Here is an 18,227-nt window from a genome sequence, read left to right as displayed (position 1 = left end):
AAAGTACAGCAAAAACAGTCAAATTCTGAAATATTTCTACCATTTAAAATAACTGTTTTCCAAGCTTTTGAATGGTATTGTGTATAATGTTACAAAAACATTTTATTTCAGATAAATGCCGATCTTTGGCTCTTTATATTCATCAAAGAATAATAAATTCAACTGTGTTTAGCATTGATAATAATCAGCAGTAAATCATCATATTATTCTGATTTCTGAAGATCATGTGACACTGAAGACTGGAGGAATGATGTATGAAAATACAGCGGAACATCACAGAAATAAATTACAGTTTGGCTTCTGACGTCACATTCGGATGTGGGCGGGGTTGTGTTGGGGATGGGCGTGGTTTCTTACTCTGTGTTGTCAGATCATTGGGGGTTTTGTTTGTTTGTTTGTCTTTTAACAGAGGAAATATGTTTAAAGCACATATTCAGTGGTCAAAAGTTTATATTCATGGTGTCCCAAAATAACACAGTTGAGTACACTTAGATGTTTTCAAGATTATCTTAAGAAGTACTAAAAAATTATTTTAAGTATATGAAGTTCAAAATTAGTGTTGAAAATAGTACACTTCCATAATGTAAGTATACTTAAAGTATTTTTCACCTGTGAATTTTAACATTACTGGTGGTCTGTTCTTCATTACCTTGGTTGTGTTTCAGCTGTTCCTCACCAGATGCCATCGTCCTTCACAGACACAAAAATAGATAATGAACAATTTGAAAAAAAAAACAAGTAAATAAAATATAGCACCAATTATAAAATATTAATAGTTATTAAACAGCTCTCTGTGGAGGTCTTATTCACTATATTTAAAGAAACAAGTAATATTGGGTTTTTTGTATTACCAATTTGTAATTTAATTAATTATTAACGGGAGTTCATCACTAATGCTTGATCATCTCATTAACTTTAAAGGTCCTTGCACACTGGCTACATTTACATGCAACCAAATAATCTGTTTGTATACAGATTGATAGCTTACTTGGACTAAAAAGCCTTCATGTAAACACTTTCTTGTACACCAACGACTGCACCTCTAAAGACCCCTCTGTCAAGCTCCTGAAGTTTGCAGATGACACTACAGTCATCGGCCTCATTCAGGACGGTGACAAGTCTGCTTACAGACAAGAGGTTGAGCAGCTGGCTGTCTGGTGCACTCTCAACAACCTGGAGCTGAACACGCTCAAAACAGTGGAGATGATCGTGAACTTCAGGAGAAACCCCACTGCTCTCCCCAACTCACCATCATGAACAGCACTGTGACTGCAGTGGAGTCATTCAGGTTCCTGGGCACCACTATCTCCCAGGACCTGAAGTGAGAAATTCACATTGACTCCATTGTGAAAAAGGCCCAGCAGAGGTTGTACTTCCTTCGCCATCTGAGGAAGTTTAACCTGCCACAGGAGCTGCTGAAACAGTTCTACTCCACCATCATTGAGTCTGTACTGTGCACTTCAGATCGGTTTGGACTAAAAAAAATTAATTTATAGCCATTTTACTAATGGGAATACAACAAATTTATTTTGTTTTGCATTCAAGCTACCGTAAAATTTATAGAGAAAAGTTCTTCTGGAATGCAACAAAAGTATTTTCAAAGCTGTTTTTAAAGCATTTGCTGCATTAATAAATAAAAAAGCCAATAAATAATTCACATATCAGACAAAATAGTATAAGCTCTTTTGGGAGAAGGGGAAAACGGGATATAGACTACTAAGCTTTTTACCCCAGAGTTGTTATTCACTATTTAATGTTATTATTAAATAGGTCTATCTGGGCCTATTATAACATTGCATTCAGTTAGAGAGCAAAGCAATGACAACATAACCGTTACATTACTGATTGTAAATAAATGCACAGATACTATTTAACTAAACAGAGATGACATAACTGAATTCAATGATGAACTGCCTTTAACTATCATTTTGCATTATTGACACACTGTTTTTCCTAATTAATGTTGTTCAGTTGCTTTGACGCAATGTATTTTGTTTAAAGAGCTTTATAAATAAAGGTGACTTGATGTGTAAGCATCCAGTTCTTTATACAATTGCATTCAGTAATACATTCAGTATTTGGGGAAATTGGCATATTTTTACTCAAAAATAATACATTTATAATATATTGCTTGTGTGTTTTAAATATATTCATAATTAATTAGTAATGTACTCATAATACAAAAAAATACACTGTTTCAAATCACAGCCTACACCCTCATTCACTATTCCCTACATGAGTTTACTAATATAGTCCACCTAACAGAGAGAATGAAAACTAATGAGTGAATTCAGACACTAATCAACAGCTGCTGTTAACGAGCAGAATTCTTGATGTGTCTGTCTAAATTACAACAGTTTTTAAAAAAAATTTAAATGAGTGACGTGTTCATGTTTCGCGTGTAAAAAAAACAGTATTTTTCACATAATTCACCTATCTGTTTACCGCTGTTTTCACTGTCATAAAAACGGGCTGATGACTTCATTGTTCTATAAAGTCCCTCCTTCAGAAATACGTAATGAGTTCTGATTGGGCCAGCGGTTCCTGTGTTGTGATTCAACAGCAGCTGAGCGCACACTGCCCTCCTGGAAACGCGCGATTGGACTAGTTTTGAGAAGCAAGTGTGGAGATGTACTTATAATCACAGGAGTGTTTTTACTAACGAGATGCGCATGAAAATCGCATTCGTTTTTTTGCACAGCCCTAACATCTAGTTAAAAAAGCTAAACAGCGTTGCCCTTTGTGTAATAAGTTAAAGAAACGCACCAACTTAATTAAAAACACATATCGGTTATGGTCCATAAACAACGCCTTCTCCAGACAAAGAGGGAACTGCTCCATCTTTCAAGAATAATCTTTGTGTGAATCTGGCATTAAACTGATTGAGTTTGAGGAAGCTGTCTTCAGCAAAATGTGCTGCACATAGTTTTACATGTGGATTATAATTTTCGGGAACCCGGTTAAACATAAATTGTAACCAATCATCTCCAAAACAGTGCCCTGGGAAACCAAAACAAAGATGATTGGACTCCGAGATGAAAATAACAGCGTTTCAACGACATGGCGACAAACACAAACACAGCTCTTCCTCTTCTTCACGCCACCTGTTTGTGAATTCATGTGGGCGGAGGTTAGTCAAAAAACTGTTTTAGTCACGTCATTACTGCAGGAACTAGAGGGATGTAGTCCAAACGGGTCGTTCAGGGAGGCTTCCGACAAGATGGTGCCGAGAACACACGCATAATAATTTTCTCTGTAAAGGCATTGGCCATTACTCCTTCAAAATGTGTAAATAGACGGATTATTAGTTTGTTTAAGTGCTTATCAGTAGTAATGCTTAAATTCTTTAAGTGAAATACAACTTAAAAACTTTAAAAGAAAAAACTAATTTGTATCTGTAGAACCGACATTGCTAATGATACAAAGCTAAATGAGTGACGTAAATACAAAGCAAAAGAGAGATCCTCAGAAACTTTTGGACCACTCATACCCTGCGGTATCTAACAAGATGAGAGGTTCTTCAAAAGAACTTGACTTTGGTGGATCGTGAAAACCTCTCCCCGAAACGCCGTCAAATAGCCCAGCATCAAAGAAATCTAAAGGTGATCTCTCGTTACTTAAGCTACAAGAGAACATCATTACTGTCCTCAACAAGAGAGCTGACTCCCTTGAATAAATTATTAAAACTAATTCTAACACCATTGAAGAGTTCAAATCATCCCTCCTTTTTGTCAAAGCTGAAATTGTGGATTTGCAAAAATCTAAAATCGAACTAACAGCCAAAATTACTGAGCAAGCAAGAGCTGTATCTCAGTTGGAAAACAGAATAATTGATGCAGAGCGCTACAAACGGAGGTGGTTTTTACGATTATACCGAGTTTCAGAGGCAGAAAATGAAAACGTAAAGGCCGGGGTGACAGAGATATGCAAGGGAGTGGCACCGGAACTCGTGACAAAGATGAGTGAAGCGGTGGATGTAGCTCATAGATTGGGCAGGCCGGTGTCGGGTCGAGCGAGGGCTGTTATCATCCTTTTTGCGCTGCGCTGGGTGAGAGACTCCATCTGGAAGAGTGCAAAAAACAGCGACTATCTTAAAGAACGCAAACTACATTTTGGAGAAGACCTGACAAAAGAAGAAAAAGCGTCCCGTGCATTGCTTTGGCCTTACGTACAAAAAGCACGCAATGAGGGAAAAAAGGCTTATTTCGTCGGAGCCAAAGCATACGTTGACGGCAGAGAAGTCGTTCCAGAAAAAAATGGATACTACCTGAGTCCTGTTCACTTAAAGAAAACTTAAGGATGACTGTTGTGAAGATAAGCACTTTTATTTGCGATTTAGTATACAATTGCTATATGGCTGTTTGCCTCTACTTTCGGATTTAGAAGGAGAAAAGCAGAGCTTTTTTTTCTCTCTCTCTCTCTAAAAGTACTTTTTTATTATTTGATTGAATTCACCGTTTTATTTTGGTGTTCAAGTTAGGTTCTATTAATGCCAGAGGTCTGAGGAACTTGGTTAAAAGAAAAGCTCAAAAGAACTCGAAAGTGATTTAATTTTCATTCAAGAAACTCATTCGTGCCCTGAGGATTTAAATTTTTGGAAAAACCAATGGGGAGGTGAGATGTGGTTGGCTCACGGTTCCAGTCACTCGGGTGGAGTGGCAATTTTGGCACATACTTTCCATAGAAAATGTGTTTGGAGCAAAGCAGACTCTGAAGGTCATTGGTTAATATTACTGATTGATATGAATGACTGTAAATTCATTATTGTTAATGTTTATGGGTATTGTTCAAAAGATGCAAACACTTTGTTATTAGGTGAAATTCAAAATTATGTAAATTCTACCATGAGAAGCAACCCTAATGCAAAATTAATTATAGGTTGTGACTTTAATTTGGTCATGAATAGTTCCATAGATCGATTTCCTCCTAGAGCAAACAGTCTAGTGACCTCTTACGTTTAAGTTATAGTCTTGATTTAATTTATATTTGGAGGGTAAAAAACCCTTGAACTAAGCAATTTACTTGGAGCAACAAAAATTTCTCACTACAATCCCGCACTGACCTTTGGTTGGTTTCTTCAGACTTAGAGCAGTTTATAATAGATACATCTATATTGCCTGCTGCTCTAACAGACCATAAAGTTATTAGACTTAAAATTTCATTATCAGGACGTAAGGATAATAGAATTAGTGGAGGATACTGGAAACTCAATAGTTCGTTACTAAATTATGATGACTTGAAATCCATCATAGAAAGACTTATTCATAAGCATTGGAACTCTGCAATTAATAGTGGTATGTTTGGTAAACAATGGGAACTTTTAAAATTTGAAATAGGATGTGCTGTTAGGTCTTATGGTAAAAGATTAGCTATCAAAAGGAAGGCAGATTTACTTGATATTTCAGCTGCACTTAATAATTTAATAGAGAAAGGCACCTTCACTTTAGAAGATCAGGTCTCTTTAAATAAACTCCAAAATAAACTTGACAAAATATATGAAGAAAAAGCCAAGGAAGCTTTTATCAGGTCAAGAAAACTGTGGTTAGAAATGGGAGAAAAAAATAGTAAATACTTCTTTAATCTTGAAAAAAGAAAAGTTGAGGACAATACGGTTAGGAAAATGAAAATTTATGGTGTTGTTTGTGAGGATAATAATATAATTTCATCTCATATTACAGATTTTTTTTGTAATTTATACAAAAGTGACTCCAGTGTCGTTGACCTTTTTCTATTCTAAATTCTGTTACTTTAGAGAGATCTGTTAGTGACTTTAATTCCATATGTTCTAAAAAAAATATCATTGGAAGAAGTTAAAGAAGCCATTAATAACTTAAAAAACAATAAATCACCGGGGAGTGATGGGTTGTCTTCAGAATTATATAAAACTTTTCGTGACCATTTATCTACATTTTTACTCGCAGTTTATGAAGAATCATTTGTCAATATATGCCTTCCACCGTCAATGAGAGACGGTGTTATTAGTTTAATACTAAAATGTCATAAAGATACTCTTTTGATTGATAATTGGCGACCAATCACATTATTAAATAATGACTAAAATTTTGGCTTCTATTTTGGCAATACTTCTTAAATATGGCCTGGATGACTTAATTGATGAGTGCCAATCTGGATTTATAAAGGGCCGTCACATACTGTATCAAATAATATAAGATTAGTTCTTGATTTGATTGATTATCGTGATTTAGTTTCAGATCCATCTCTAATTATGTTTTTAGATTTCCAAAAAGCCTTCAATACTGTTAGCCACAACTTCATTTTTAGTGTGTTACATTACTTTGATTTTAATAATTATTTTATTAATGCAGTTAAAACTTTGTATGTAAGAGGAAATAGTTGTGTTAAACTTATATCTGGAACAACACCAAAATTTTCGATCTACAGAGGAATAAGACAGGGGTGTCCAGTCTCCCCCTTTCTCTTTCTGTTAGTTACTCAAAATTTGTATTTAATGGTAAACCAAAATAATGTGTTTAAAGGTATTAGAATCAATGATAAAGAAATAAAAATCTCCCAATATGCAGATGATACCACGCTTTTCTTAAAAGATCAATCAGAGGTTCGTAAAGCAATGGAGATCATAAAAGATTTTTCTCAAGTGTCTGGCCTATGTCTTAATATTTCAAAATGTGAGATATTGTCATTACAAAATATTGATAAAACAGCAATTTGTGGAATTCAGCTTAAAGATGTAATTTATTATTTGGGTGTAACAATATCTTTAAATTCAAACATCAGAACTAAATCTCAATCCTATTAAAGACATGATTTGAAAGAAGTTTAATTCTTGGCTAGCAAGAGATTTGTCTCTCACTGGTCGAGTCTTATTGTCAAAGGCAGAGGGTCTATCAAGAGTTTCCTTTCTCTTCTCTGTAATGGATTGTCCTAAGTCATCATTTTTCTTTTTGGACAAATTATTATATAATTTCATATGGAAAAACAAATCTCACAAAGTTAAAAAGGAGGTTCTAAGAAATAAAATTAGTGATAGAGGTCTTGAAGTTGTTGACTTCACCCTCTTTAACCATGTATTAAAAGTAAATTGGTTGAAAAGATTCATTAAAAAAAGTGAATCTATATGGAACACATTTCCTAATTTTATTTAAGAAAATTGGAGGCATTGAATTTTTGTTACAGTGCCCCTTCTCACTTGGTAAATTACCCATTAAATTAGCTAAATTTCACCAACAGGCTTTCATGTCGTGGTTACTGGTTTACAAACACAATTTTTCACCTCACCGTTGTTTTATTTGGAATAATCAGAATATTGTTTAAGGAAATAAATCATTATTTTTTGAGAGATGGGGCCCTATTTTAACGATCTGGAACGCAAGTGTCAAAGCGCAAAGCGCAAGTAAGTTTGTGGGCGGGTCTCGGCGCTGTTGCTATTTTCCCGGCGGGATAAATGGCTCTTGCGCCCGGCGCAAATCTAAAATGGGTTGGTCTGAAGTAGCTTCATTATTCATAGGTGTGGTTTGGGCGTTACGTGAAATAAACCAATCAGAACTTCATCCAACATTCCCTTTAAAAGCAGGTGCGCAAGTTCCATTATGGATTGCTATTATTATGGCGTATTTACCAGGCGCACGCCAGGAGCGGTTCACAGCCGAGGAGACTGATGTTCTTGTAAGAGCAGTGAAAGACAGAGAAGATGTGTTGTATTGGGATGGGAGAAACCCACCCAAAATAGCGTCGGTTAAACAGGCGTGGGAGGAAATAGCCACAATTGTTTCATCGATTTTTTTTCCTGGTTCTTGACGGACAAACCAATTTGTCAGATGTCCTTATATACATATATGACCTCAAACAGGTCTGATCCTTAATTACTACAATTAGCCTGAATAATTTGTAAGCTAGATTTATGCCTATTTTTTCACATCTTCGTGGCACACCACAATGATTTCCGTCATGTCAAGTGTTAATATTTTTTTAGTGTAACAATTTATGATTTGCAAAAATAACTGTTGCATCTGTGTAGATTACATGAGCAAAGTGTATGCGCGTTGTGCACGCTATACATTATGGTCAAGCATGCGCCCTTAAAATAGCATAATGAACAACGCGCAACGCGCCACTGACTTTAGACTAGGTTTTTTCTGGTCAGTGGCGCAATTGTTTAATGGAACAGCAAAATAGCACCAGGGATTGTTTGCGCCGGAACACGCCTCCTTTTTTGCACTGAACCGCCCAGGCAGCGCAAGTTCATTCACTAGTTTAGCGACGTGCTTCTGTGGAGGGAAAAGCGCGCTTTGCGCAGGTGCAAAATAGGAATGACACATGCGTCGGTGTACAAAGTCAATTGCGCTGGGTGCAAGATAGGGCCCATGGTATTTAAATAACATATACACTGTTACTCAGTTTATTGATGATAATGGTCAGCTATATTCCTTTTCACAATTTTACAGGAAATTAGATTTTGGGGCTTCATTAACAGAATATAACACTGTATTTAATGCCATTCCTAGTGGTATAAAAACTCTATTGAAAGGAGAGCAAAACTTTAATCCTGTTTCTATTTATACCCCATATAAATAGAAAATCATATCAACAGAAAATCTATTCCAGCATCTTCTTTTAAATGGATGGTATTATACAATGTTAATTGGAGTGCCGCTTGGTCTCTTCCACAAAAATATTTATTAACAAACAAAATAAAAGCAGTCACATTTAAAATATCACATAGATGCTATCCTTGTAATAGTGTACTCAATAAGTATATGCAAAATATTGAAAAATAAATGTACTTTCTGAGATTTAGAAGAGATCATTGTACATCTTTTCTGTGAATGTGTTTGTGTTAAATCATTTTGGAATGCGTTATGTACCTCTGTACCTATCTCTCAGATAAAACAAATGCTAGAATTTCTATCAATACTTTTGATATTATTTTATTATAACTCTAACTTTTGTTTTCAATATATCGTTAATCTTTTTATTGTACTTGGATTTTTTTTTTTATTCATAAGTGTAAATTTTTGGGTAAGAACCCAATACTGTCAATTTTTCTGGTTGACTATAATTCTTACATTTTATCTTTGATGGGCATAAAAAAAACAAAAAGTCATTCAAAAGTCAAAAAATGCTTTATTTAACCTTGTATAATTTCCCCCCTCTGGTTTATGTTATTTATATGTTCTTTGATTTATGTATTAATTTATTTTATTTATTATCTTGTATTGTATTTTTTTTTTGTGGTTTTTGTTTTTCGTTGGTATTTGTCACCTATTGTTTTGAGGTTATTGTGTTTGAAGGCATGTTACTAAGTGTTTGAGCATTAATTTAAAAAAAAAACGGGTCGTTCAATATAGGCGTATCCTGTTAAATAAAATATCTCGCTTGGCATTGAACTTTGAGCTTTAGAATTTTACAGATATTATTTATACTCTAACAACAACATTACACACTTACTAAAGTTTAAAACATGGGATCACGAAGAACGGGACCTTTAAGTCTTTCCTAACTAATGTCTCAGCGGTGTTCCTTTAAAAGAATGGACACAGGATTGGATCAGAAATAAGAGAATGTTTGTTCTTATCATTCTATAAACAACAATACCAGATTTTTTTTTTTTTGCTATAACAAGTTCCAAAGACACATTGTTACAACAGGCAAAAAACAAAAACAACTTAGTGTTGAAACATCACGGTTCAAGAGCCCAACTAAAGTTAACACTGATCTCCATCACAGTAGTGAAAAAACACCTAAACCTATTTAACTCTCAATAAGATCATCTTCTGTAGACATCTTACAGAAATAAAGTCAGTCTGGTTAGTAATGTGAATCTGGTGAAGCTGTTTTAATAGTTGTTTAATCAGATCTTGAGAGATTTGATGTCTTCTTTTATTTCAGTTGATTTCATCTAAGGCTGTGGCTGAAGTCAGTTGTAGTTCTTGTGTTTCTCTTTCCTTCAGTGATTCTAATAGCAGGTGTTCATCACTAATGCTCAATCATCAGTTAATCACAGAATTATCTCATTAACTTCACTGATTCAGTGTTACTCGAACACTCTGTAGTGTGCACACACTAGATGCGTTCAACTTCATGCAGCGCCACGCAAACCGATCGCAATCTGACTTGAAGCAGTGCATGCCGGTTAGAATGTTGTCCGACTTGAGAATGTGCAGATGCCACATGACTGTCACGTGTGTCATCAAAGTACCACGAGAGTGTTTCGAGAGCAGCCGGCTGACTCAGCTGACGCAATTTCTCCAGAGTGACTGCAGGAGCGCTGATGACGACACAGCTGTTTCACGATTGGCCAGAATTACCACATGACAATGATCACATGTGTTTCGAGTTAGACAAACCTTTTCAGTTCCAATTATGGCCACAAATCTGTTTTAGAGCGGTAGAATCTTTTTTTTTTTTTACTGTAGTCGCACTGTTGTATTGAGTCCCTTATCATAAAACACTGATAAAAGCATATATGCCCCACTGTATTAGTATTTAAATAGTATATGTTTATGTTGAACTTTATTCTTTAAAATATGGCGCTGCTTATATCGAAAATATAAGCAGTATGTAAAAACAATTTCTGTTCTCACTAAAACGTTTTGAAACGTCTGTGTATTTTTAAAATATTGGATTTAATTCACTTCATCTGTGCTAAAGTATGCAAACACCACGTGAGTGTCACTAACTGGAGCAGAAGATGCAAAAAAAGTGTTTTTCTACAATTTGTTGCCATTATGTCAAGGAAAAAACAGCAATATAATGTAAAATGTAAAAGTCAGATTTACCAAATAAAAAAAAGCTAATTTGACTAAAATATTTGTTATGCAAAAAAGTTACGCAAAGTCATACTCTGATAAAGAAAGTAAATACTGAACTCAACTGTATTAATGTGTTTTTGCACAAGAGAGATCTGTTAATGTAGTTTTGTTGTTCACCATTGTGCTGTAAAGTAGAGTCTGTGCTTCAGTCAATGATGAGCCACAAGCACTGATGTTCTGCGGCTTTATATAAAGACAGTAAATGTGGAGTCACTGATACAGTGGTGATCTCTGTGTTAAGTATTTTAGCACATAACACATGTGTGCTATAGCTGAGTATGAGCTGCAGTGGTTTGAGTAAAAGTCATGCTTTTAGTTACTTTACTAATACACATTAAGTGTTTGCAGTTTTATATTAAGAAATATTCTTTTTCAGTGGACTCAAATGAAATAAATTCATAGTACTAACATCATATGAATGCTAGTTTTCAAACTCAAACAGTTTGAAGCAGTGGGAGTGGAGTTAATTTAGATAGTAAATATATGGTACAATATTGTAAAAAAACATTAACAGTGGTAAATTAATGGTTAAGAGCTGTAAATTAACAGTAAAAAATTTTTACAGTATGTACTTTTACTTGTACTTAAGTAAAAATTAAGCAAAAGAATCTACTTTGTTACTTTTAAATTACAGTTCGTTACTGAGTACGCTTACAATAAAGATATCCGATCGTGAAGGGGCCTATAAAGGCCCTGATATCTGGACCGGGAAACGCGCAGCTGCAGGTGAAGAGCTGATTTGTATGTAATTCATGGACTCAGAGCTTGGAGAAACAAACTACATGGTAGTGTTATCATAAATATCTATAATTTGTTGCCGATACTGAAATATCTGACACGGTTCCATTATTCATTTTCCACCATATCTGAATATACACCAATACAAGCTGAGTTTGACAATCATCCATCTCCTGTCAATTACAGTCTGAATGTCAGGTATTGGTAAGGGAGGAACTCAGGTGCAGACAGGGATTCTCAAACAAAGGGTTTATTACAAAAAGGGGAAAACAAAACCCACGAGGGGGAAAACACGGAGCAAGGTAAAGACTAAATAACTAAAACAGGACTGGACTAACAAGATAAACAAGGACTCTAAATACTAGCTATAAACAAACACTCACGGTAATACAAACACTTCTTAAGGAACAATCACAGAGTGGAACAATCACAATCACAGGTACAATGAACCGACCCAAGACAGAGCACACTAGGAGATCTAAATAGGGGTACTAATCAAGACACGACAGGTGTTACAGATAGGACAATCACGACACGACTAGGATAACAAGGGGGCGGGGCAAGGGAACGAGACAACACAAGCACATGGCCCAAAGACAAGGCCATGCGCTTGTACACAAAACATGGGTCTGTCATGATCCTGCCTCAAGACTAGGAAAAATCAAGGACACGAGGGCAGAATCATGACAGAACCCCTCCCTTAAGGAGCGGCTTCTAGACGCTCCTCAAGGGAACATCAAACACGGGACACGACTGACATGACAGACTGGGACACAGACACAAACCAACAGGACATGACAAATAATAACAATGGCAAACATGAATACACAACGGCAGGGTTAGGGTGACAAATCAAAAAGAACAAACAGGGAAGGGGAGGGGGCGGGACCACAAAGTTCATGGGGGACAGACCAGGGCGGGTGGGGGGGGTAGGAATCTTAGGAGGGTAGGACGAAGGCTGACGACGGGGGGTACGGGCAGGTCTGGGTGGTGAGGGGCGGGGAGGGGTCTCGGGACTACTGACGGGGGACATGACAGGAGCAGACAAGGGACGCGGGGCAACAACATCTACTGGACACGGGGCAACACTCACGGGACACGGGGAGACGACATCTACGGGACACGGGGAGACGACATCTACGGGACACGGGGCCACATCAACGGGACACATGACTACATCAACGGGACACATGACTACATCAACGGGACACGGGGCCACATCAACAGGACACGGGGCCACATCAACAGGACACGGGGAGACAACGGCTGGACACTTAGGACTTCTGGGGACAGGGTCAGGGGACAAAACAGGACTGACGGGGACTTCTAGGATTTGGACAAGACGGGACAAATAATCAGAAAAGGCTTTAGCAGCCAGGACAATTGGCATCTCCTTACGAGATGAGACAGACTGTACAAGAGTCTTTGCTGCAGAGTCGGCCGCGGCTCTCTCCTCCGCTCTCACGACTGCAGACTTGAATACGGCTTTCTGTTTTGCCGGCTCGGGCACGCCAGCGCTCTTCGCTGCTGGCTCGGGCACGCTCACCGCTGCTGGCTCGGGCACGCTCACCGCTGCTGGCTCGGGCACGCCAGCTCTCGACGCTGCTGGCACGGGCACGCCAGCTCTCGACGCTGCTGGCACGGGCACGCCAGCTCTCGACGCTGCTGGCACGGGCACGCCAGCTCTCGACGCTGCTGGCACGGGCACGCCAGCTCTCGACGCTGCTGGCACGGGCACGCCAGCTCTCGACGCTGCTGGCACGGGCACGCCAGCTCTCGACGCTGCTGGCACGGGCACGCCAGCTCTCGACGCTGCTGGCACGGGCACGCCAGCTCTCAACGCTGCTGGCATGGGCATCCAGCATTGCCTCCTGTCTGCTGAGTTCCATTGTGGTCGGTTCATTCTGTCAGGTATTGGTAAGGGAGGAACTCAGGTGCAGACAGGGATTCTCAAACAAAGGGTTTATTACAAAAAGGGGAAAACAAAACCCACGAGGGGGAAAACACGGAGCAAGGTAAAGACTAAATAACTAAAACAGGACTGGACTAACAAGATAAACAAGGACTCTAAATACTAGCTATAAACAAACACTCACGGTAATACAAACACTTCTTAAGGAACAATCACAGAGTGGAACAATCACAATCACAGGTACAATGAACCGACCCAAGACAGAGCACACTAGGAGATCTAAATAGGGGTACTAATCAAGACACGACAGGTGTTACAGATAGGACAATCACGACACGACTAGGATAACAAGGGGGCGGGGCAAGGGAACGAGACAACACAAGCACATGGCCCAAAGACAAGGCCATGCGCTTGTACACAAAACATGGGTCTGTCATGATCCTGCCTCAAGACTAGGAAAAATCAAGGACACGAGGGCAGAATCATGACACTGAATGTCTCTGCAGGATTGCAGGTATTCCACATAATTTTAATAATTCCCTCGCAAATGTGCCGAGCACTTTATTGTAATAGGAGAACACTCTCATGTAATCACAGAAAACTGGATGCGAGCTCTCAAATAGGCCTAATTTATACAAATGAACTGCTTGTGTGCAGACTGTGTGCAATACGGTTAAGTTTGAAATCTAATTTGAAATCAAGCTTACTTGTGCTGTAAGCTTTTGTAACAAAGTCAACTTTTTTTAAAGACACAAATACACAGAATGAGCATATTTTTAAGACCGAGATTTTTGTTATGATAATTGATCAATATTTATAAGTGAATAAAAGCTAAAATAATAAAATCTGTCCATCATATAAAGTGAATGTGTCAAAGCTTGAAATAATGAGTGCCTTGAAAAAATGGATGGACAAAAAATTTATTTAAATATTAAAATATCTATATGGCAATATACAGTATGTTGTAATTTTGCCAATGGTATTGAAAATGATTGAACATCCTGAAATCAAAAATAACCCTACTTGCTTTTTTAGTGGACAGTACTAGTCTTGTGACACTGGAAAAGAAATGTCTGCCGTCGCTGCCGGCTCTGGAATGGCTTTCTGGCTCTGATGAAGTCAGTTTGTCCACTTTTGGGAGAATCCTCTTGTAAAGTCATGACGGACAAAGCCTCTACTCATTTCACTTAAGAATACTATTTCAGCAGCCATTTATTAACTAGGAGTTTTCTGTATATATATTTCTGTAACTCTGATGTGTTACACTCACAGATAACTGAAGTGGATAAGTGAATGATGTAGAAATTTAGCCAGTTTCATTTCAATAGAGTCTGAGTTCATTATACAGAAACAGTATTACATCAAAACTGTTGAGTGAAAGTTTCTCTCTCAAAGAGTGAAGAGAGCATGATAAAATAAATGATTATTCTTCTGGATCTATCTGCTGCTTTTGACACTGTCAATCATCAGATCCTCCTGTCTGCCCTCTCATCACTGAGCATCACAGGGATTTCACTTCGCTGCTTTGAATCAGATCTTACTGTAGGTCTTTCAGGGTGTCCTGGGGAGGAGACATATGCAAAGCACATCAACTGGTCACTGGGATTCCTCAGCATGATTTCACCATCCAGCTAGGTTCTTCTACTATTACCCCATCAACTTTGGTCAGAAATCTTGGTGTAACCTTTGATGATCAGTTGACCCTCAAAGTATATTGCTAAGACTGCTTGATCTTGCACATTTGCACTGCACAACATCAGAAAGATCAGGCCCTCTCTAATGGAGCATGCTGCACATCGCAGAGAGGCACAAAATCACTTTCCAGAACATTCTCCTTCACCATTCCTGGCTGGTGGAATGATCTTCCCACCCCTATCCTGAATGCTGAATCCCGGACAATCTTCAAGAGACAGCTGAAAACTCACCTCTTTCGACACTACTTCTTTCTAGTTTATACTTGTTTGGAACAATGCCTTAAATTGTAAACAGTATTGCTCAAATGGTATTATGAGCACTTCCTGTGTCTGTTTGCCTCTTAAGAAGAATCACTTTATGTATCCCCCAATTGTAAGTCGCTTTGGATAAAAGTGTCTGCAAAATGACTAAATGTAAATATAATGTAAATGTAAATATATTTTGAGAATCTCAGACTCACTAATGAACAGTAAAATGAGAAACAGATTTCACGGCATGTGAACAACAATATCAGAATCTGCAGCTTTCTGTGATTCACTGACAAAGACACACTTGATCATCTGTTTGATCACCACATGAAGAGCTTTAAATAAAACCATCAAAATAGCTTCAGTGAAGCATTAAAAAAGAAGGAACTGATCAATGACACATCTTAAGAAAACACTTAAACAACGAAAGAAAGATGAAACCCTCAACTCAGATTATACATGTAGATCTTTCAGCTTCCTCTAGTGTTGTGTTGAACAGCAGCTCTGAAATCTCTTTCACTTCTAACAGAATGAGAGGAATAACAGTCAGTCATCTAAACCCTCATCTGACTTGTTATTCAGTCAATTAAAATGAAGGGTTTTTTCTCAGGAAATACTTCTGAACATAGAAATAGTTTTACAAGTTTGTGAACCTGCTTTGAACGTAAAGGATATTTATAGTGCATTGTAATGTTTGATGGGACAGTGATGGGCTTCCACATTAAATGGTGAATTTGTAAAATAAATAAAAATGATAGCTTTATTATTTAATCTTTATTATGTGTGAGTTAGAATTCATCCATGTAAACAGAGTATTTTTCAATTGTTTAGTAGGGTTGGTGTGTGTCAAAAAAAAAAAAACTGGCTCAGTTTGTGTAGTAATGCTGACTGAAAGATCATTGTATTTATAAAGCACATTTACACACAGCACAGCTGATCAATGAATGTGCTGAACAAGATAAATTACGACACAAGCAAAAATAACATAAAACAATATAAAATAAATACTGTACACACCAGAGAACAAAGACTGGTTTAAGTGTAGATTTACGTCATGAGAGAAGCTGCGAAGCGGATGTAAAGTGTTGTGTAATTTTTATCTGACTAAGGTAATATACATACAATCTCTAAGTACATCTGCAAAGGTAAGTTAACCAATTGTTCTTACCTTTGATGTCTTCTCTGTTGCAATAGAGTTCTGCATTTCCTCCCACCAGAACCAGATCAGCTCAGTTGAGTCTTTGCCTCTGCAGAGCTTCGTAATACAGGATCAGGAACAAACTAAAATAATAACTTTACTCATAATAAATTACTCAGAGAATTGTTTAAAAGATTTAAACGCATCACCATTGTACATGGTTTCGCTTTATTTTAAACAATAACTCATAAGCAAAATAATAACAAAAAGTAAAAGCGTAAGTCTTCACCCTGAGATGCGGAAGGGGATGTGTCCAGACCATAACATTATATAATCTATATATAACAATACGTCCTTTCTTCCGGATGCCTTTTTTTGGTGAAAAACATTAACACATCCGCATGCACACACTCACAGTCAGGTTGCTATGGATACAGGAAGTATGACATTTCCTTTTTTGACAACCCCTCTTCAGCACACATACATTAAGTAATTGCTGCTTTATTTTCTCTCAATTAAAGCAAATTAATCTTTCTCTAAGCTGTTACAAAGTCATAAGGTGAAGGCTAATTAAGTAGCTATTCCTAAACTGCACAGCATGCTCCTCCCTGTTTTGATCAGATAAAACACATTACAATACAATTTTTTAGAAAGAAGGTCCATCTTGCACCGTCGTTGCAAGATGCACGTCCTTGCACAATCACCATTCTATTAGCAAAAAGCAAGTATACGTGTCAGTTAAACTGTTGAGCAAATGTTAACATCATACATTTCTTATTACTGCCTTTTATTTGGAGCCAGAATGGTGCCTTTAAAATTTGGCATCACAAATTAAAATTGTCATTGAAAACAAAGTCAGAACTGAAAAAGTAAACATTGGCATTGAAAACAGTTGTATTGGCATTGAAACAAGTATTGGCACTGAAAACATAAAATAATTAAAATCTTACAATCTTATTCTTTTATTGTATTGGGATTTATTTGTATTTTTCAATGACAATCTTCAGTTTTTTTCAATGTCACTGATTTTCAGTTTCAACTTTCTGTCACTGTTTTGGCGTGGAGAGGGGTCTGAGGGGAGGGGTAAGAAGAGCGTAGTTTACATATAATTTGCATATAGGCATACTGAAGAAGTAGGCCTACTTCACTTTACTGGAACCCATTGTCAGCTCTGAAGCCTCTGGCATGGTGGTGTGACAAAATTATCAAATTTACCGGGAACTTCCAAGCAACAAGTAAGTCTGTTATTTCTCTGCCATTTACATATTTATTCATGTGCAACCTGGCCAGTTTGGTTTGGTTCTAACTTGGGGTTGTGTTGGCGCAGTGGATAAGACACACGCCTTTGTCGTGGAAGACCCGGGTTTGAATCCACTGTGAGACACCAATGTGTCCCTGAGCAAGACACTTAACCCCTAGTTGCTCCAGAGGCGTGCGACCTCTGACATATATAGCAATTGTAAGTCGCTTTGCATAATATTGTCAGCTAAATGAATAAATGTAAATGTAACTTAACCTGTGGTTAATGTTGGGTCAAAAATAAACACCGGTCAAGGACCATATGCACCGAACAAGGCTAAATGTCCGGTTTGGCAAAAAAATAAATTAATGTTAGGTGTCTGTCGGTATGTACTTGTTGCCGCTAATTATAGACGTGTTATCAATCCGGAAGTCGGCCATGTTGGAGGCACTGAACATAAACAATG

General features: G+C 37.5%; 1 protein-coding gene across 1 annotated transcript in view; it reads right to left on the bottom strand.

Annotated features, from left to right (window-relative positions):
• The window catches only part of LOC127943010 (NLR family CARD domain-containing protein 3-like), a 29,294-nt gene extending 28,591 nt beyond the window's left edge, over positions 1 to 703 (bottom strand). Inside the window, exon 1 of the mRNA XM_052539097.1 lies at positions 650 to 703. Within this exon, the coding sequence (XP_052395057.1) occupies positions 650 to 686 (37 nt within the window). The 5' untranslated portion in view covers positions 687 to 703. The remainder of the gene's footprint in view (positions 1 to 649) is intronic.
• Between the last annotated feature and the right edge of the window lie 17,524 nt (positions 704 to 18,227).

Source organism: Carassius gibelio, chromosome A22, assembly GCF_023724105.1.
Source record: "Carassius gibelio isolate Cgi1373 ecotype wild population from Czech Republic chromosome A22, carGib1.2-hapl.c, whole genome shotgun sequence".
Classification (NCBI taxonomy): Eukaryota; Metazoa; Chordata; class Actinopteri; order Cypriniformes; family Cyprinidae; genus Carassius; species Carassius gibelio.
The sequence above is the reverse complement of the archived record's forward strand: the minus strand, read 5'-3'. Positions and strand labels throughout refer to the sequence as shown.